Raw genomic sequence first — 21,487 nt, 5'->3', positions numbered from 1 at the left:
CCCATTTTTTGTGGTTTGGCAATGTCATATTTTTGTCTGTGTTCAGACAAGATTATGAAGTGATCTTGTTTTTGCAATGCTCCATCACAGTCAGAGTGGCCTTGCCTGAGACTGATATTCTGTGAATTATTTATGTTCAACAGGAGAGCCCCAAAGCCTAGCTCTGAGTGCTAGTTCCCAGCAATGACTAGGCCCAGCTGATAGTACCAAGCCAGATTCGAGGGCCTTGGAGCTGAAAAAACTTATAGCTCATAACTAGTTTCTTCCAGAATCTAGAGCTGACATGTCTGGTAATAGGGCTTTTCTTTCTCTTTTTCCCTAAATAGATTCAATTTAGGCTCTTCCTCTACAGTTCCAAACCTGAGCCCATACCCCGTTCTCCTTTATTGAGGCCTCCTAAATACTTGTGTGTGTGTTAATAGTTTTTCAGCACATTTTGCATTAACTTTAATAATGAATGATTTCTATATCCGGTAAAATCTTACAAAGAAGTGTGTCCTTAAAATATAACCTCTTAGTTAACAATAAGCGTATTTTTTGATCCACTTCCAAATGCAACTTAAACTACTTTACTACTAAAAACAAAGGGCTCCAGTTATGTTAGCCCAAGCACCTAACAGTCTAGGAAAATTTTTGTTTTAGGAAACTTACTAATACTACTCACAACAGCTTAATTTTTAAATCTTACCACATTAGAATTAGGAGAAATCCCACTTCTGATGGTGTTGGTAGTAGAATGCAGAGGTGGTGTGGTAGAAGATCCCATTACGTCTTGCTTTCTCACTAGCTGATTTTCATTTAATTCTTTATTTAGCCATGTGATTACTTAAATAGAAAAAACAAGAAACAAGGTAAAGAATTTGGAATATTTTTATTTTTCTAATAATTTTACATATTTAAAAATTGTAATTTTTTTCTGGCCACACCTGTGGTATATGGAAGAACCCAGGCCAGGCCAAATTGGAGCTGCAGCTGCTGGCCTACACCACAACCACAGCCACCACAGGATCCAAGGCGCATCTGGAACCCACACCACAGCCTGCAGCAACATGGAATCCTAAACCCACTGAGTGAGGCCAGGGATCAAACTTGCATCCTCACAGAGACAACACTGGGTCCTTACCCGCTGAGACACAAACGAGAACTCCAAAAATTGTAATTTTTTAAATTTTAGGGTTTTTTTGCTTTTTGCTTTTTTTTTTTAGGGCCACACCCGCAGCATTAGAGGTTCCCAGACTAGGGGTCTAATCAGAGCTACAGCTGCCGGCCTAAGCCACAGCCACAGCCACGCCAGATCTGAGCCACGCCTGCGATCTACACCACAGCTCACGTCAGTGCTAGATCATTAACCCACTGAGCAAGGCCAGGGATCCAACCCGCAACTTCATGGTTCCTAGTTGGATTCGTTTCCGCTGTGCCACGATGGGACCTCCAAATTTTAGGTTTTTAAAACTGCATCGCATGAGAACAACATAGGTTCACCTAAAATGCTGCCACTGAATATTCTTGTTTTAACAACTGCCACACAGAACTTTTCTTTTACTATCAGAAACCTACATTATTTCTGCTAGTCAAGGATCTCTTTGAAGGCTTTCATTTCTAGAATGCCATCTTAAAATTTAAAGCTCAACTCTTATTTCTCATAATCAATATTAGAAACTGAAGAAATGTTAAAGACAATCTATTTTTTCAAATAATTCATATATCAGCATATAAACACAGCAATTATAACAAGTAGTAAAGAATTTAAATAGTAAAGTAGTATTTTCAACACTTGATTTTATGTTACTGACACGTGATTTTTAAAAAAATGATGGTAACTTTTACAAGGTAGATGATATAATTTACTGCAGCAAAGACATTAAAATGGTATATTTAAAGCAGATTACTTGTATACAGCAGTATCTTGATTTACCTAGACTTATAAATTCAAATAAAACTTCTTTCCAGGTTAAGAATAAAATCACAAACCTCATTTACATAAAAAAGGTAAAATACTTACATTTTTCATTATTTTTTAGCAGCTGTTTGCTTTCTTCAAGCTTTTGAACTGTAGCTTCTAACTGTTCTTGTAATTTGCATACCTGAAATACATTAATCCTTATAGTAAGTATAATAAAGGCTAAAATAAAAACTGAAGAAATATATTATTAATTACTGTTAAATAAGAAAGGAATCAGTTCACTAATGTAGCAAATTATATATGATATAAGTACATATACACACTCTCAAGGTATTCGTAATGATAACTAACCTTAGATTGAAATAGGTCATTAAATTCTATTGATTTATAGCCATGTTCTTTTGAAAAAAAAAAGCCAAAGCCATTCTCCAGTATAACAAAGTAGAAATTTTTAAAAATCCATGAGGAAATAATTATGCTTTGCAAACAGTCACACAAACAAGACTATAAAATATTAACTACCTCCTGTTCTTTAATTCGGAGAGTATGTCCAACATCTTGTAATTCCTTTTGTTCCTTTTGTAATTTTTCTTCCTTCTCAGCCAAGAGTTTCTCTTGCTGAATAGTGACTGTATTCTTCAGTTTCAATTTACCCATTAAAGTCTTCAGATCCCCTTGTAACTTCTTGATAATTTCATTTGCCTATAAAAGAGCTTCATGTGTATATCTCCACATAATCCAATGAAATATTAATATTAAGTTTTTAAAAACAAACCTTAAGAAGTTCAGCTGATAATGATTTTATTGTAGCTTCCAATTTTCCTAGTTGTACCTGGTTTTTTTCACCATTTTCTTCTAAAGCCACCTGATAACACATTTTTTAAAAGATGAATAATTAGGAAATCTATTTAAGAAAATTATCATTTATAAATGTAATAGGAATTTCTTTAGAAAAGTTTTAAAAAGACCTTTTGTTCCTGAATTGTATCAAATGCTTCTTTTGTTCTTAAAACAAGCTGGTCCTTATCCTTGATTTCCTGTTCTAAAACAGCTACTTTTGTTTGTAGCTGATTAATATGCTTTTCTTTTTCATGGCATTCAGCATCTAGCGTAGAATTCTCTCTTCGCAAAGAGAGGACTTCTTGCTTAGCCCGCTGGAGCTCCTAGAGGAGGAAAAAAGATGTATTCTGAAAAGGGGAAGCTGGCTGGCCTGATGACTTATAATTAAGATATTTAAAATAGACGAAATGTCTTTAATAATTTTAAAGTTCTAGTACTGATGTTCTTTTAAAGAACATGAAGGTCTCTCTAAAGGTATACATAACTTGTAGATTTGGAATATAACTGTAAAATAAACTAACACCTAATTCAATCATATCAAGGGAAAATAAAACAACACTTATTTATAAATCACTATAACTTTTAAAAACTAGTAATGAGAATTTTCTGATGTCTTGAAATTTACAGTTAAAAAAAAGAAAAATCACTCAGGAGAGTTCCCTGAGGGTGTGGCAGGTTAAGGATCTGGCACTGTCACTGCTGTGGCTTTTGAGTTCGATCCCTGGCCCAGGAACTTCTGTATGGAGCAAGCATGGCCAAAAAAAAAAAAAAAAAATCATTTAGGTAATAAATGCTCATTACAACAGAATTTCACAATACATAAAATAAATAAATAAAAAGAAATCCTTATCATTCTACCATCTAAACAGTGATTCTCAATCTAGTCTGCACGCTGAAACCACCTGGGAAGCTTTCAAACAAACCTACTGATGCCTGGTACAGATTCTGATTTCAGCAGTGTGAGGTATGTCTGGAGTTCTCCAACTGATTCTAAGGGTAGCCAAGGGTGAGAGCCATGACCTAGAATTAACATTTTTCTCTCCTGCTTATCTATACAGACTTATTTTTTTTTAAAGCTCTTATAGTGCAGTTTTATAATTTGCCTTCATATAATATATTACAAGTATCATTCCATGTCAACAAATATGTTAACACTTCTGGATTCCCTTTTGGTTTACACTTGAAAGGAAAAACAAACGATAATTGGTAATTAAAAACAGATTATTGGGAGTTCCCATTGTGGTTAAGTGATAATGAGCCCAACTAGTATCCATGAGGACTCGGGTTCAATCCCTGGCCTCACTCAGTGGGCCGGGGATTTGGCATCGCTGTGATATGGCGTAGGTTGCAGACGTGCCTATGCTTTCACATTGCTGTAGCTGTGGTATAGGCCTGCAGCTGCAGCTCTGATTCAACCCCTAGCCTGGGAACCTCCATATGCTGTGGGTGCAGCCCTAAAAAAAGACAAGACAAAAAAAACAACAACAAAAAAACACCCCAGATCATTGGAGTGCCCTGATGGCACAGTGGGTTAGGGATCCAGTATTATCACTACTGCGGCTCAGGTCCATCCCTGGCCTAGGAAGTGCCACATGCCTTGGGCCTGGCAAAAAAACAAAAAACCGGATTATCATACTAAGTGAAGTAAATCAGAACGAGAAAGATAAATACTACTATATATCACCTATATGTGGGATCTAAAATGACACAAATGAAAAAAAAAATTAATTAATTAAAAAAAGGAGTTCCCGTTGTGGCGCAGTGGTTAACGAATCCGACTAGGAACCATGAGGTTGCGGGTTCGGTCTCTGCCCTTGCTCAGTGGCTTAACGATCTGGCGTTGCCGTGAGCTGTGGTGTAGGTTGCAGACGTGGCTCGGATCCTGCGTTGCTGTGGCTCTGGCGTAGGCCAGTGGCTACAGCTCCGATTCGACCCCTAGCCTGGGAATCTCCATATGCCGCGGGAGCAGCTTAAGAAATAGCAAAAAAGACCAAAAAATAAATAAATAAATAAATAAATAAATAAATAAAAATAAAATGACACAAATGAACTTACTTAGCAAAGAGAAACAGACTCACAGACACAGAAGACAAACTTACGGTTACCAAAGCGGAAGAGGGGTGAGGGAGGGATAAATTAGGAGTTTGGGATCAGCAGATACAAACTACAATGTCTAAAATAGATAATCCTACTGTATAGCACAGGGAACTATATTCAATACCCTGTAATAAATCCAAATGGCAAAGAACATGAAAAAAAAATAAAAATTAATTTTTAAAAAATCCAAGACTACATCACATCTCAATCAGTTATTATCAGTCCAAACATTGCCAGTATACTAAAGTCCAATATGTAGGCTTTCTAGTTAGTTTTCAATTTTAACAAACACTTTACAAAATAATTTGTATTATGATACCACAGTGGTTTTAGAAGTACAGACTGCTATCAGACAGATATGAATACAAATCTTGGCTGTTCTATGTGACCCTGGGAATTACTTAATCTCACTAAATTTAGGTTCCCTCATTTGTAAAACAGATGTGACACTTCAAAAATTATTCCATCTTTACAAAAACTCTTACATAAACTGCTTAGCAGTTCAAAAGTTATTCCATCTTTACAAAAACTCTTACATAAACTGCTTAGCATACTGCCTAGCAAATGGTAAATAATAAATGGGAGTGGTTAATTTTAGGGCACTAATGCCTAAAAGGTATAATTTAACATATTTAGGTAACAATACTCAGTTTAAAGAAGAAAGTTCCCAGGACTCATAATTTGCAAGTGTTACGCAAACTTTGGAACATTCTGATTACGTGAAAATCAACATAACAGTGCACAGTGTTTCTACACTGGCCAGTATCAGGGCTAAAACAGAAGAAACCGCATAGCATTATAATCAAGGATTCTCTATCCAATGCACTACGAAGGCTGAAATGTTTTACTAACTGGTGCGAAAGGTGAAGGGGGCAGGGAGGAAGCATGGAAGACGGCTAATTGCTGGGGCAGAATGCTATGAGCATCTGACTATATGACCAGTCAGGCTTTAGACGTTCTAAGCATAACATTCTGGTGAAATGGAGCTGAATGTCTCGTGAGCTAAAATAACACTGCTGCTCTCTCCTCACTCTTTTGCTTATTGGCTATGAAAACTGGGGCAAATTACTTAACTTTCCCGTGCCTTAGTTTCCTTATCTGTAAAATGGGGATAGTAACAGTACCTTCCTTAAAATAGTTATGAGAATTAAATGAGTTAATATATGCAAAAAATACATTAAATACACTGAAAACTCTGAGGGCTGTGTCACTGAGCTGTTCAAGACGCTAACTAAAAATATCCAGGTTTACCTCAGCTCTGTTCTGAATTAGCCCATTTTATTAGATTTCAGATTCTCAATCTTTTTGGTACTGACTGAACTGATTGCCCTAAGCTTACAAGAAATCCTTGCAAAGGATCCAGAAGAACACCACCTGCACAAGTAATAAAGTAACCACTTTAAATGTGATTTTAAAAGGGAGGGAAGAAAGACCAAATGCAATGTTCCATACCTCTTCAACACCAGACAGCTTTGTTTTAAGTTCTCTGATGGTGGAATCTCCTTTATATTTCCTTTCAGTCAGATCTTTATTAGCTGATTCTAACTCAGACAATCTGTTCTGTAGCTGCTGGATGTTTCGCTGATGGAGGATTTCTAAGTCTTTTTTCTGTTGTTCATGCTGCTGTTGGTACTGAACCTGTGCCTATTACATAATAAAACAAAGTACCAAAGTTCAAGGGAGAAAAAAAAAACAAATACAAATATGAGAAGATTTGAAGAAAAAACAATCTTAATTATTCTTAAGAATTCCCTGTTTTTAAGAGGATTTATTTTCAATTATGGATTTTATCAAAAAGGGTGGTCCACAAAGGCAAATTTACTGCTATGATCTTGTTCATAATTTCTTCTACTCCTAAACCCACATGTTTAGAAGTAATAGTCTTCAAGGGAAGAATGACATATGATTAAGTGGGGAAAAAAAAGCAAAGTGTAAAATAATATATATAGCATGAATCTACTGGTGTGAAAAAAAAAAATAAGCAGGTACATATGGAACTTTAAGTATTTGCTTTATTTTCTTTCTTTCTTTTTTTTTTTTTTTTTGGCTTTCTAGGGCTGCACATGTAGCATAAGAAGTTCCCAGGCTAGGGGATGAATTGGAGCTGCAGCTACCGGCCTACACCACAGCCACAGCAATGTGAGATCCGAGCTGCATCTATGACCTACACCAGCTCATGGCAACGCCAGATCCCTGACCCACTGAGTGAGGCCAGGGATTGAACCCACATCCTCATGGATACTAGTGGGATTCATTTCCACTGGACCACAATGGGAACTCCCAGTATTTGCTTTAAACATTATAATATTTGAGTTTGCAACAGTCAGTATATATGTCTTCTAATGGAAAAAAAAAAACACCTAAACATGTAAAACTGACAAGGTGTTGCTCAGTCTCGCATTTTACCAACAATAAAATTTTAATACGGGAGTTCCTGTCGTGGCGCAGTGGTTAACCAATCCGACTAGGAACCATGAGGTTGTGGGTTCGGTCCCTGCCCTTGCTCAGTGGGTTAAAGGATCTGGTGTTGCCGTAAGCTGTGGTGTAGGTTGCAGACGCGGCTCGGATCCCACGTTGCTGTGGCTCTGGCATAGGTCGGTGGCTGCAGCTCCGATTGGACCCCTAGCCTGGGAACCTCCATACGCTGCAGGAGCGGCCCTAGAAAAGGCAAAAAGACAAAAAAAAAAAATTTTTTTAATACGGTGGTAACTCTGAAATCTCTGGTACCTGTTTGAATCATACTATAAATCTATCTTAATAATATGTTATTGGATTTGGAAAGCATTATTCTAAGTGAAATAACTCAGAAAGAGAAAGACAAATACAGTATGATATCACATATGTGGAATCTAAAAAATACAACAAATTAGCGAATAAAGCAAAAAAGCAGCAGACTCACAGATAAATGGAACCTAGTGGTCACTAGTGGGGAGAAAAAAGGGAGGGGCAATATAAGGGCAGAGGATAAGAAAGTTACTACCAAATTATGTAAAGTCGTGTGTGAAGTTTGTGAAAACTGTAAAGCACTATAGAATTTAAAGAATCTTTTAATAAAAAATAAATCTTAAGTAAAATCTGTTGATGAACACTATCAAATCCTAAATACATTTTAAAAATGAATATTTTTCTGATTATGAAAGTTATACATTCTCTTAGAGGCATAAAAGGAGTTCTATGGGGTGCAGTGGGTTAAGGATCCAGCACTGTCACTGGCAGAAATAAATCACAGGGAACGATAGCCAATCTCTTGGGATAATTATACCATGATGGGAGATAACATAAGCAAAGGTATGGATATTATATATATAGATATATAGATATATATACGCATTCTCTCTCTCTCTCTCTCTCTCTATATATATATATATATGAATGACTGGGTCACTTTGCTATGCAGCAGAAATTGGCACAGCATTGTAAATCAAGTATAATTTTCTTCAATGCCCCAAAATAAATAAAAGAAAAAAAAAAAGAAGTCACAAATAACTGATAATCTCATCCAGGGAGTCAATCTAAATATTCTGGAATATTCCCATCCAGTCATTTGTATATTTGTACTGATTATTTCTCTCTCTCTTTCTGTCACACACACACAGAAAACAGTTAAATTTAACAAACTGAAGATGGGATTAAGATGACAGAATAGAAGGACTGGAGTTCACCTTCTCTCATAAAAACAACAGAATTATAACCAAATGCTGAACAACCTTCAACCAAATGGACTGGAAACTTTCAAAAAGATATCCTACTCCAGAAGACAAAGAGGAAGCCACATCAAGAGATAGGAGGGGTGATTAAACGATATAAGCAACCCCATACCTCCCGGGTGGGAAGCCCACAGACTAGAAAGTACTGTACCACAGAGACTCACCTACAGGAATTAGAGTTCTGAGCCCCACGTCAGGCCCTGATGCCTGGGGATCTGGCACTGGGAGAAAGAGCCCCCAGAGCATCTGGCATTGAAGGCCAGTGGGGCTTGTGCACAGAAACTCCACAGGACTGGGGGAAACAGAGACCCCATTCTTGAAAGTCGCATACAGGCTTTCATGTGCACTGGGTACTAGGGGAAAGCAGAGGCTGCATAGGAATCTGGGTTGGATCTAACTGCAGTTCTTAGAGGAGCTCATGGGAAAACAGGGGGTGACTGTGTTTCATTGTGGGGGAAGGACATTGGAGGCAAAGGTCTCGGAAATATTCACCAGCATGTATTCTCTGGAGGTGGCCATTTTGGGAAAATCTGGCCCCACCCATCAGCACTAGGAAGTCCCAGGCCAAACAATAATGCAGGTGGGATCAAAGCCCCACCCATCAGTAAACAGGATGCCTAAAGACACCCCCCATGCACACAGTCCACCTCTAATCTCACCCAGAGACAAAGCGCCACCCACCAGAGGGATAGGAATCTGCTCCACCCAACCAGTAGGCAGGCACCAGTCCCTCCCAACAGGAAACCTACATTAAGGCCCCTGTACCAACCACAAGGAGGGCAGACACCAGAAGTAAGAGAGGCTACAACTCTACTGTCTGCAAAAAGGAGACCACAACAAAAACCTATAAAAACGAAAAGGCACAGAACTATAACTCAGATAAGGGAATAAGAAAAAAACCAAGAAAAACAGCTAATTGATCTGGAGATTATCAGCCTCTAGGAAAAAGACTTTAGACCGATGATGCTGATGATGATGCAAGACACTGGAGATGAACTGGAGGAAAGACTGATAATTTACGGAGTTCCCGTCATGGCACAGTGGTTAACGAATCTCACTAAGAACCATGAGGTTGCGGGTTCGGTCCCTGGCCTTGCTCAGTGGGTTAAAGGAGCTGGCGATGCTGTGAGCTGTGGTGTAGGTTAAAGATGTGGCTCGGATCCCACGTTGCTGTGACTCTGGCGTAGGCTGGTGGCTACAGCTCCAATTAGACCCCTAGCATGGGAACCTCCATATGCCGCAGGAGTGGCCCAAGAAATGGCAAAAAGAAAAAAAAAAAAAAAAAAAGACTGATAATTTATAGCAAACACTGAGCAAAGAAATATAAGATTTAAAACTTAAGCAAGCAGAGATGCAAAATACAATAACCGCAATAAAAAATTCATTAAAAGCAACCAACAGCAGAATACAGGAGGCAGAAGAACAAATAAGCAAGGTGAAGGACAGACTACTGGAAATCATGGATGTGGAACAGAAAAGAGAAAAAAGATTGTTAAAAAATGAACAGAGTCTAGGAGTTCCTGTTGTAGCACAGTGGTTAACGAATCCGACTAGGAACCATGAGGTTGCGGGTTCAATCCCTGGCCTCGCTGAGTGGGTTAAGGATCCTGTGTTGCCATGAGCTGTGGTGTAGGTCACAGACGCAACTCGGATCTGGTATTGCTGTGGCTCTGGCGTAGGCCAGAGGCTACAGCTCCAATTAGACCCCTAACCTGGGAACCTCCATATGTCGCAGGAAGCAGCCCCAGAAAAGGCAAAATACAAAAGCAAAGAAGACAGTCTAAGAGAACTCTGGGACAACGTTTAACACATCAACATCTGTATTATAGGGGTGCCAGAAGGAGAAGAGAGAGACAAAGGGACAGAAAAAATATCTGAAGAGATAACAGCCATAAACTTCCCTAACAGGAGAAAGGAATAGTTCACTCAAATCCAGGAAGCACAATGAGCACCATATAAAATAAACCCAAGGAGGAACACCCCGAGACACATTAATCAAACTGACCAAAATTAAAGACAAAGAGAGAATACTGAAAGCAACTAGGGAAAAGAAACAAATATACAAAGGAACCCCAAAAAGGTTAGCAGCAGATTTTTCAGCAGAAACTCTACAGACGAGAAGGGAGTGGGACAATATACTTAAAAGTGATGAAAGGAAAAACCTCCAAAAGAGATTCTCTACCCAGCAAGGCTCTCATTCAGATTTGGAGAAGAAATCAAAAGCTTTACAGATAGGCAAAAGCTAAGAGAATTCAGCAACACTAAACCAGCCTTACAACAAATACTAAAGGAACTTCTCTAGGCAGAAAAGGCCACAACTAGCAACAAAAATACCACAAATGACAAGGCTCACCAGTAAAGGTATATATACAGTAAAGGAAGGAAATCATCCACGCACAAATATACTATCAAAATCAGGAATCATGAGAAGAAGAGGGTACAAATGCGGGACACTGGAGATGCACTTGCAATTAAGAGACCGACATCTTAAAGCAACCTTGTATTTATATAGATTCCTTTATCAAAGCTTCAGGGTAACAGCAAACCAAAAAACTACAATTGATACACAAACAAATAAGGAAAATCGATTCAAATACAACACTAAAGATAGTCATCAAACCAGAAGAGAGAACAAGAGAAGAAGGAAAGAAAAAAGAGCAACAAAAACAAATCCAAAACAATTGATAAAATGGCAGTAAGAACATACGCATTAATAACTGTCTTAAATGTTGATGGACTAAATGCCCCAACCAAAAGACAGAGACTGGCTGAATGGAAACAAAAACAAGACCCATATATATGCTGTCTTCAAGAGACCCACTTCACTTCTAGGGACACATACAAATTGAAAGCCAGAGGATGAAAGAAAATATTCCATGCAAACGGGAAAAAGAAAGCTGGAGTAGCAATATTCATATCAGACAAAACAGATCATAAAGAATATTATAAAGACAAAAAAGGACATTACATAATGATCAAAGGATTGATCCAAGAAGAAGATATAACACTTATAAATATATATGCACCCAACATAAGACCACCTCAATGTATAAGGCAATTGCTACAACCTTAAAAGGAGAAATTGACAAAAACACAATAATACCAGGGGAATTTAACACTGCACTTACAGCAATGGACAGATCATCCAGGCAGAAAATCAATAAGGAAACACAAGCCCTGAATGAAGCATTAGACCAGATGGACTTAATAGATATTTAAAGGACATTCCATCCAAAAGCAAAAAGAATACACATTCTTCTCAAGTGCACACAGAACATTCTCTAGGACTGATCACATTCTGGGCCACAAATCAAGCCTCAGTAACTTTAAGAAAATTGAAATCACATCAAGCATCTTTCCCAACCACAATGCTATATGACTGGAAATCAACAACAAGAAAAAAACTGCAAAAAAACCAAACACATGTAGACTAAACAACATGCTACTTAACAACCAATGGATCACTGAAGAAATCAAAGAGGATATTGAACAATACCTAGAACCAAATGACAACAAAGATATGACACTCCAAAACCTATGGGATGCAGCAAAAGCCGTCCTAAGAGGACCATTTATAGCAATACAAGCCCACCTCAGGAAACAAGAAAAAGCTCAAATAAACAACCTAACTTTACATCTAGAGCAGCTCGAGAGAGAAGAACAGACAAGACCTAAAGTTAGCAGAAGGAAAGAAATCATAAAGGTCAGAGCAGAAATCAATGAAATAGAAACGAAGAAAACCTCAGAAAAGATCAATGAAACAAATGAAAAGCTGGTTCTTTGAAAAGATCAACAAAATTGATAAACCCTTAGACAGACTATTCAAGAAAAAGAGAGAGGACTCAAATCAATAAAATTAGAAATGAAAAAGGAGAAGTTACAATGGACATGACAGAAACACAAAGGATCATAAGAGACGACTACATGCAACCATATGCCAATAAAATGGACAACCTAGAAGAAATGGACAAATTCTTAGAAAAGTACAACCTTCCAAGACTAAACCAACATGAAATAGAAAAGACAAACAGATCAATCACAATGACTGAAATTGAAACTGTGATTTAAAAACTTCCAACAAACAAAAGTCCAGGACCGGATGGCTTCAAAGGCAAATTCTATCAAACATTTAGAGAAGAGCTAACACCTATCCTTTCTGAAACTATTCCAAAAAATCACAGAGGAAGGAACACTCCCAAACCCTCATACACTGTTGGTGGGAATGTAAATTGGTGCAACCACTGTGGAAAACAGTATGGAGATTCCTCAGAAAACTAAAATAAAATTACCATTTGACCCAGCAATCCCACTCCTCGGCATCTCTCCAGAGAAATCCAAGACCGGAAAAGACCCATGTACTCTGATGTTCATGGCAGCACTATTTGCAATAGCCAAGACATGGAAACAACCTAAATGCACATCAACAGAGGAGTGGATAAACAAGATGTGGTATATATACACAATGGAATATTACTCATCCATTAAAAAAAAAAAAATACCGGCATTTTTAGCAACATGAATTGACCTAGAAGTTATCATGCTAAGTGAAGTCAGTCAGACAGTGAGACAGTAACATCATATGCTATCACTGACACGTGGAATCTGAAAAAAGGACAGAATGAACTTCTTTGCAGAACAGATACTGACTCACAGGCTTTGAAAAACTTGTTTTCCAAATGAGACAGGTTGTGGGGTAGGGGTATGCACTGGGGATTTGGGACGTAAATGCTACAAAACTGGGTTGTTATGATCACTGTATATAACTATAAATGTAATAAAAATCACTGAGTAATTAAAAAAAAAATTTAACAGGCGTTCCCATCGTGATGTAGCAGAAACGAATCCGACTAGGAATCATGAGGTTATGGGTTCGATCTCTAGCCTTGCTCAGGGGGTTAAGGATCCAGTGTTGCCATGAGCTGTGGTGTAGGTCACAGACGAGGCTTGGATATGGCGTTGCTGTGGCTCTGGCGTAGGCCAGCGGCGACAACTCCAACTGGACCCTTAGCCTGGGAACCCTCATATGCCGCAGGAGCAGCCCTAGAAAAGGCAAAAAGACACCTCCCCCCCAAAAAAAAAAGAAAAAAAACTTTGGGAATTTTACATGACTACTTTAGGAATTCCCTCATTTTTGGAAAATTGAAACTGAGAGAAGAAAACAAAAGAGATAAAATAGGAAAGCATCCATATAAAACTGAAAATGCAACTTTGGAAGAAAACGCTGAAGAAGCAATCAAGAAAAAAAGTGAGGGAGTTCCCGTCGTGGCGCAGTGGTTAACGAATCTGACTAGGAACCATGAGATTGTGGGTTCGATCCCTGCCCTTGCTCAGTGGGTTAATGATCTGGCGTTGCTGTGAGCTGGTGTAGGTCGCAGACGTGGCTCGGATCCCGCGTTGCTGTGGCTCTGGCGTAGGCCAGCAGCTACAGCTCCGATTAGACCCCTAGCCTGGGAACTTACATATGCCCTGGGAGCGGCCCAAGAAATGGCAAAAAGACAAAAAAAAAAAAAAAAAAAAAAGACAGAAAGAAAAGAAAAAAAGTGAGCAAACTGGTAAAGATGCTACCTATAACTGTCTAAGAGGGTAATCAAACACACTGAAGGCAACAGAGAACCAAAGGCTGTAAAAATTAAGAACTGGCTTTATCCCCAAGAGTAGAATTTTGGAGTTTTTGTCCTAAAAAAAGTGTAATGGAGAGAATCATATTTACATTTTCTACTTTATTTTCAGGTGACTAAAATCTTAAAATCATTGCCCTACAGAATATATATATCAGAAGGAAGAGAAGAGTGGCTTGTCTGATTTTAGTCTCAAAGGACATATTCACAATCCTATTAAAAATGCAGTAATGAAAGCAAACAAATCTTTCAAACAAAGGGCGGTAAGGGAAGAAAACAAATCCTTAAGTATGTTACAAACAAACACACTTACGATGAGCCTTTTAGAACCTAACTTGTTTGAAAATAGAGCCAAAAACGTTTAGTGAACCAAAATTCTGAAACTTGGGGTGAGGGAAACAGTGTAGAACTGATTCATTAAATAAAAAAAAAGACAAAACGAATCATGAACATAAGGGAAATGGTATGAAGATTTGAAAAATTATAAAACAACATGTCTGATATTTTACTATTACACTTAAAACACAAAGATCAAATACATCGCTTTTTAAGAAAATATAAACTAACTCGAGAAAAAAACAGAAAATCTAAACAAATCAATAATCATGAAAGAAATGGGAAAAGAACCTGAGAAATTCCTTGAAAAAGCATCAGACCAAAGTGGTAAGAGGAAAATTCTATCAGGCCTTCAAGGAAAAGATAAACTCCTCATTATCTGACTGTTCCAAAGCATCAAGGAAACCAGAAAATGGAGTTCCCATCATGGCTCAGTGGTTAAGGAACCCGACTAGGAACCATGAGGATGTGGGTTTCATCCCTGGCCTCGCTCAGTGGGTTAACGATACGGCGTTGCCGTGAGCTGTGGTGTAGGCCAGCAGTTCTAGCTTCAATTAGACCCCTAGCCTGAGAACCTCCATATGCCGTGAGTGCAGCCTTAGAAAAGACAACAAGACCGAAAAAAAAAAAAAAAAAAAAGAAAATGTTCTCACACCTTTCATGATGCTAGCGTAATTCTAATACCATAGCCCAAAACCCATAATTTTAATTAACAGGCTGACACAGTGTTCAGGAAAATGGTAATCTTAGACCTTTCTCACCTACAAATAAATATACAAATGCCCTAAACTAAATATGAGCAGACTGATACAAGAGGATATTAAAAATCTCTTTGACTAAGTATTATTCAATGAATTCAAAGATAGCTCATTTGGAAATCTATTGTTATCATTACTACATTATTAAAGTGAAAAAAAAATGTTATGATTATTTGATTAAATCCCAAAAAGTCATTTCACCTGACTTACACTTTTTGGAAGCCAGACAGAAGAAAACTTTCTCAAATGCAGAGTAAAAAACATACCTAATAAAGAGATATTTTAGGAGTTCCCATCGTGGCACAGTGGTTAACAAATCCAACTAGGAACCATGAGGTTTCGGGTTCGATCCCTGGCCTTGCTCAATGGGTTAAGGATCTGGCGTTGCTGTGAGCTGTGGTGTAGGCCAGCAGCTGCAGCTCCAATTAGACCTCTAGCCTGGGAACCTCCATATGCTGCGGGAGTGGCTCAAGAAAAGGCAAAAAGACAAAAAAAAAAAAGAGAGAGATTTTAGTTATCTATAAAAAAGACTGGAACAAGATACAATTCCTCTATTATTTATTACTTTTCTGTATAAGAAAAGAAGACCTAAGTCTTACGAAGAGATAAATTACCATTTTCTATAGTTTACATACATATCTGAAGAGCTCTCACTGTGGCTCAGTAGGTTAAGGACCCAACGTGGTCTCCATGTGGATGCAGGTTCGATCCCTGGCCTTGCCTCAAGCTGTTGCTAGGTCACAGATGTGGTTTACATCCAGTACTGCCTTGGCTGTGGCAGCTGCAACTCCAAGTCAACCTCTAGCCTGGGAACGTCCATATGCAACAAGTGCAGCCATAAAAAGAAAAAAACGGGAGGTCTTGCTGTGGCACAATGGGATTAGCAGTGTCTTGGGAGCGTTACATCCCCGGCCCCGCACAATGGGTTAAGGATCCAGTATTGCTGCAGCTGCAGCTTAGGTCATGAATGCAGCTCAGATCTGATCCCTGGTCCAGGAACTCCATATGCCATAGGGCAGGCAAATACGAAACAACAACAACAAAAATCTACCTGAAAAGCCTAAAACAATCAATTCCAAAACTACTAGAATATGCAAATTAAACTGCAAATATGTAAACATAACCTAGAGTTAACATGTATGACTGTAATACACAATGATAATAAACACTAAGAAATGATCACAGTGGCTGGGTATATAGATGGTCCTATTTATGGAGCAAAAACCTGTAAAACCTCTAGGCAAAAACATTTAACAAGGGTTCCTGCTGTGGCTTGGTACGTTAAGAACCCGACATAATATCCACGAGAATGCAGGTTCAATTCCTGGCACTGCTCAGTGGGTTGGGGATCCGGCTTTGCCACAAGCTGTGCCATAGGTCACAGATGTGGCTCAGATCCAGTGTTGCTGTGTCTGTGGCATAGGCTGGCAACAGCAACTCAGATCTGAACCCTAGTCCAGGAACCTCCATATACTGAAGGTATGGCCATAAAAAGAAAAATTTAACAAAAACTGCCAAAGAAAAAAGGAAAAGAGGGAAATAAACACTAAACTATGAGCTTGCTTTAAACAAATATGACCTGAATAAATGAAGAGATATTTCTCCCCACTGAACAAGAGAATTCCAAAGATATCAGTTCTTCCCAGCAGTCCAGAAGCGAGACCAAATAAAGAAATTTAATATATCTTAAAAGCTGCATTTTATTTACTTATTTATTTGGTCTTTTTGGGGCCACACCCACGGCATATGGAGATTCCCAGGCTAGGGGTCGAAACGGAGCTGTAGCTGCCAGCCTACACCACAGCCACAGCAACATGGGATCCAAGCCACGTCTATGTCCTGTACCACAGCTCACAGCAATGCCAGAGTCCCAACCCACTGAGCAAGACCAGGGATCGAACCCACATCCTCATGGACACTAGTAGGGTTCATTAACACAAAGCCACATCGGGAACTCCTTAAAGTGTGTATTTTATTTTATTTTATTTTTTTGGTCTTTTTGCCTTTTCTAGGGCCGCTCCTGCAGCATATGGAGGCTCCCAGGCTAGGGGTTGAATCAGAGCTGTAGCCACCTGCCTACGCCAGAGCCACAGCAACACGGGATCCGAGCTGCGTCTGCAACCTACACCTCAGCTCACGGCAAATGCCGGGTCCTTAACCCACTGAGCAAGGCCAGGGAACGAACCCACAACCTCATGGTTCCTAGTCAGATTTGTTAACCACTGCGCCACGACGGGAACTCCTAAAGTGTGTATTTTAAATCACTGGGCACCATATGGTATCAGAACAAGTCAGTGACGATATGTCAAAAAAATTCCATCTCAGTATTATACTCCACAAAATATATTCCAAACAGATTAATGAGTTAAATTCAAGAAGAAAACATTATTAGAAAGGAATACTGGAGAATATCTTCTTAATCTTGGGTGGGCAAAGGCTTCCATAAAATGAGGCATTAACCCATAAAGACAGAGATTGACAAAGTGGATAACAAATAAAAAAGAGCTACATATGGCGAGAGACATAAATGCAAATGCATATTGTGTATGTTATAATATACATAGTAGGTAAAGATATAATATTCTTACTTTACACCAGAAATGAAAAGGCAAGCCACAGACAGAAAATATTTATAATACATCTATCTGACAAAGAACTCATGCCCAGAATACACAAAGAGCTCCTACAGATCAGTAAGAAAAATACTAACTGCACGTTAAAAAATGTGTGAAAGACTCAAATAGGCCTTTCACAAGAGGATATCCAAAGTCAATATGCCTATGAAAAAGTGGTCATTATCATGAGGTACTACTATACACACCACAGAATGGCAACGTGAACTGATACATCCACTTTGTGAAACTGTTTCATGGGTTCTACTAAAGCTAAACAAACGCCTACACTAGAACCTAGCCATTCCAATCCTAAATATATACCCAACGAAAAAGATAACATATGTTTTTTGGGTTTTTGGTTTTTTTTTTTTGTCTTTTTGTCTTTTTGCCTTTTCTAGGACCATTCCCACGGCATATAGAGGTTCCCAGGGTAGGGGTCTAGTCGGAGCTGCAGCCGCTGGCCTACACCAGAGCCACAGCAACGCCAGATCTGAGCCGCATCTGTGACCTACACCACAGCTCACAGCAATGCCGAATCCTTAACCCACTGAGCAAGGCCAGGGATTGAACCCGCAACCTCATGGTTCCTAGTCGGATTCTTTAACCACTGCGCCACCAAGGAACTCCATGAGTACATATGTTTACAAAAGACAAGTACAACAAAGTTCCTAACAGTTTAATTAGTAATAGCAAAATGTCAGAAATAATTCAAATGCATGCCAAGAAGAAAACAGATAAATTTTAGTAGAACCATATAATAGAATCCTACACAACAACAAAAAAACACAAGAAATAACTGAATCTCAGAGATATTATTCTGAGTGAAGGAAGCCACACAAGTTCATGCTGCATTAGTCCACTTATATGAAGTTTGAGAACTGGCAAAACTCATCTATGGCTCAGTGGAAATGAACCCGACTAGCATCCATGGGGATGTGATTCGACCCCTAGCCTTGCTCAGAGGGTTAAGGATCCAGCATTCCCATGAGCTGTGGTATAGGTCACAGATACAGCTTGAATCTCAAGTTGCTGTGGCTGTGGTATATAGGCCAGCAGCTGCAGCTCCAATTTAATCCCTAGCCTGAGAACTTCCATATGCTGCATATGCAGCCCTAAAAAAAATAAATAAATAAAGATAGAAGTCTTAAGAGTGACAGGCCTCCTGTGGAAGTAGGAAATGCATTGGGAAGGCGCACAAGAGAACCTAGATGCGTGGTATAATTTTCTGAATCTTAATTTGATTGAAAGTACACATAAATTATCATTCTGTACCCTTAAATGCAAACATCTGGCAGAGTGCAGAAATAATATTTAATATTAAGGAATAATATTAAAGAAAATAACATGATATAAAAGGTATAAAATAAATCTATACTACAAAGCAATAGAAAATGATAATTACACAGAAAAAGTAAGATAAAGATATTAAAAAATAATCCACAGAAGAAATGTAAGTAGCCAAAAGTCCTATAAAAGATACTTATCTTCTTTAAAAATACAAGAAATATAAATTAAAACTATTATCAGTATAACAGATATTAAGGTTAATAATACTATCAGGAATATAGGGAACCAAGTACAGTCAGAAACCACCTTTGAGATTCCATTTGATACAATCTTTTTTCCATTTGGTCTGCAATACCCATTAATATTTTATATGGGTATATTGAAATCTCACTTCTAGGAACAAAAATGTTCATGGCAGGAGTTTCCATCATGGCTCAATGGAAACGACTCTGACTAGCATCCATGAGGACGCAGGTTCGATCTCCAGCCTCGACCAGTGGGTTGAGGATCTGGTGTCGCTGTGAGCTATGGTGTAGGTTGCAGATACGGCTCAGATCTGGCGTTGCTGTGGCTGTGGTGTAGGTGGGCAGCTGCAACTTCAATTGGACCCCTAACCTGGGAATCTCCATATGCTCCGAGCATGGACCTAAAATAAGAAAGATTTAAAAAAAAAAAAAAAAAAAAAGAGGTTCAGTGTTCACTGCAGCATTATTTGCAATAAACAAAATTTGAATAAATGTCCACCAGTTGAGTAAGTACTTAAAAAAATTTTTTTAGAGTTCCCACTGTGGCTCAGCAGAAACAAACTCAACTAGTAGTATCCATGAGGATGAGGGTTTGATCCCTGGCCCCACTCAGTGAGTTAAGGATCTGGTATTGCTGTGAGCTGAGGTGTAGGCTGCAGACGCAGCTCGGATCTGGCATTGCTATGGCTGTGCTATAGCCCAGCAGATTCAGGTCCAATTGAATCCCTAGCCTAGGAATTTCCACATGCTGCATGTGTGGCCCTAAATAAATAAATGAATAATTTGTTATGTTCAAAAACTGAACTCTATGCAGGCACTTCTAAACTGATAAAAAATGAAACCTGTGATAACCATGTTAGGTGAAGAAAAGTTACACTCAAAACATCAAGACCTCATTAGCTTAGGACAAAACCCAAACTCAGATGTACATATCTCCAAATTTACGTATTTCTAAATTTCTAAATATAAACTATTTATAAATTACATATTATTTACATATATAGAGAAAAGTCTGGAAAAACAAGTAACAAAATGTTTATAGGAATTCCCATTGTGGCTCAGTGGGTTATGAACTTGACTAATATCCATGAGGATGCAGGTTCAATCCCTGGCCTTGCTCAGTGGGTTAGGGATCTGGTTTTGTCATGAGCTGTGATGTAGATTGCAGATGCAGCTTGGATCCCACATTTCTGTGGCTGTGGTGTAGGCTGGCAGCTGCGGCTCTGACTCAGTCCCTAGACTGGGAACTTCCATAAGCCATGGGTACACCCTAAAAAAAAAAAAAAGTTTATAAATTATCTCTAAGTAGTAAGACTTCTACGGAGAGATTTAATTTTTATATACTTCTGCACTGTTTGAAAATTCTGAAGCAAGCAAATGTTATTTTTATAATTAACAAAATGACTAACAGCAGTAACAAAATATTTTTCTAGTTTTTTTAAATGTTCATACCTGCAAAGCTTTTTCCTTCTCATTTGTCAGTTCCTGAGAATGCTTATTTGACAATGTTGCTGTGTGTGATGCCCATTCATTCCGTAACTTATCTAATTCTTGAATTTTTTCCGATAGTGTCTGTGTAACAGTTGAATACAAAATATTAAGACGTTTGAATATGTTGTTAGACTGCAACCTGGCAATATTTGCAAAGGATACTGAAGAAAATGGAATTATAGCTTTTTAAGACACAGCAAAGCCTTTTCTTACATAGATTTTTTGAACTTGAAGACCTCAACAATATTAAACAACACAGGTTTGAAATGCACTGGTATACTCATACTTGGATTTTTTCCAATAAATACACATTACAGTACTATACAATTCACAGTTGGTTGAATCTGAGGATGTGGATCCAGATATGGAGGCCTGACTATAAAGTTATACATGGATTTTTCAACCGTAATGCTGAAGAACAACAGGGGGCCAAGGCCCCCTAACCCCTGTTGTATCAAGGGTCAACCCATTTACTTACACACCTAAAACTTAGTAACACAGGTTCCCAAGATGGGCCATGTGGAGCAGGACAATTTTCTACCTGAAGCCATACAGCTTATCAGATAATTTGGTCCTCAGTTTTTAGGAGT

General features: G+C 38.4%; 1 protein-coding gene across 3 annotated transcripts in view; it reads right to left on the bottom strand.

Annotated features, from left to right (window-relative positions):
• The window catches only part of SASS6 (SAS-6 centriolar assembly protein), a 62,626-nt gene that overhangs the window by 15,417 nt on the left and 25,722 nt on the right, over positions 1 to 21,487 (bottom strand). Inside the window, exons 7-13 of one of the 3 annotated variants that reach the window (XM_021090149.2) lie at positions 20,859 to 20,978; positions 6,293 to 6,484; positions 2,872 to 3,066; positions 2,679 to 2,768; positions 2,426 to 2,587; positions 2,003 to 2,084; positions 689 to 825 (exon numbers count right to left, since the gene is read on the bottom strand). In XM_021090149.2, coding sequence (XP_020945808.2) covers positions 689 to 825; positions 2,003 to 2,084; positions 2,426 to 2,587; positions 2,679 to 2,768; positions 2,872 to 3,066; positions 6,293 to 6,484; positions 20,859 to 20,978 — 978 coding nt within the window. Of the gene's footprint in view, positions 1 to 688; positions 826 to 2,002; positions 2,085 to 2,425; positions 2,606 to 2,678; positions 2,769 to 2,871; positions 3,067 to 6,292; positions 6,485 to 20,858; positions 20,979 to 21,487 lie in introns of all 3 variants that reach the window. The other 2 variants (XM_021090148.2, XM_021090150.2) reach the window with 2 other exon arrangements.

The sequence above is a fragment of the Sus scrofa genome, chromosome 4 (genome assembly GCF_054392235.1).
Source record: "Sus scrofa isolate SSC_HxYL_T2T_F1_AM1 chromosome 4, Sscrofa_HxYL_maternal_Yorkshire_Landrace_v2.0, whole genome shotgun sequence".
Taxonomy (NCBI): Eukaryota; Metazoa; Chordata; class Mammalia; order Artiodactyla; family Suidae; genus Sus; species Sus scrofa.
The sequence above is the reverse complement of the archived record's forward strand: the minus strand, read 5'-3'. Positions and strand labels throughout refer to the sequence as shown.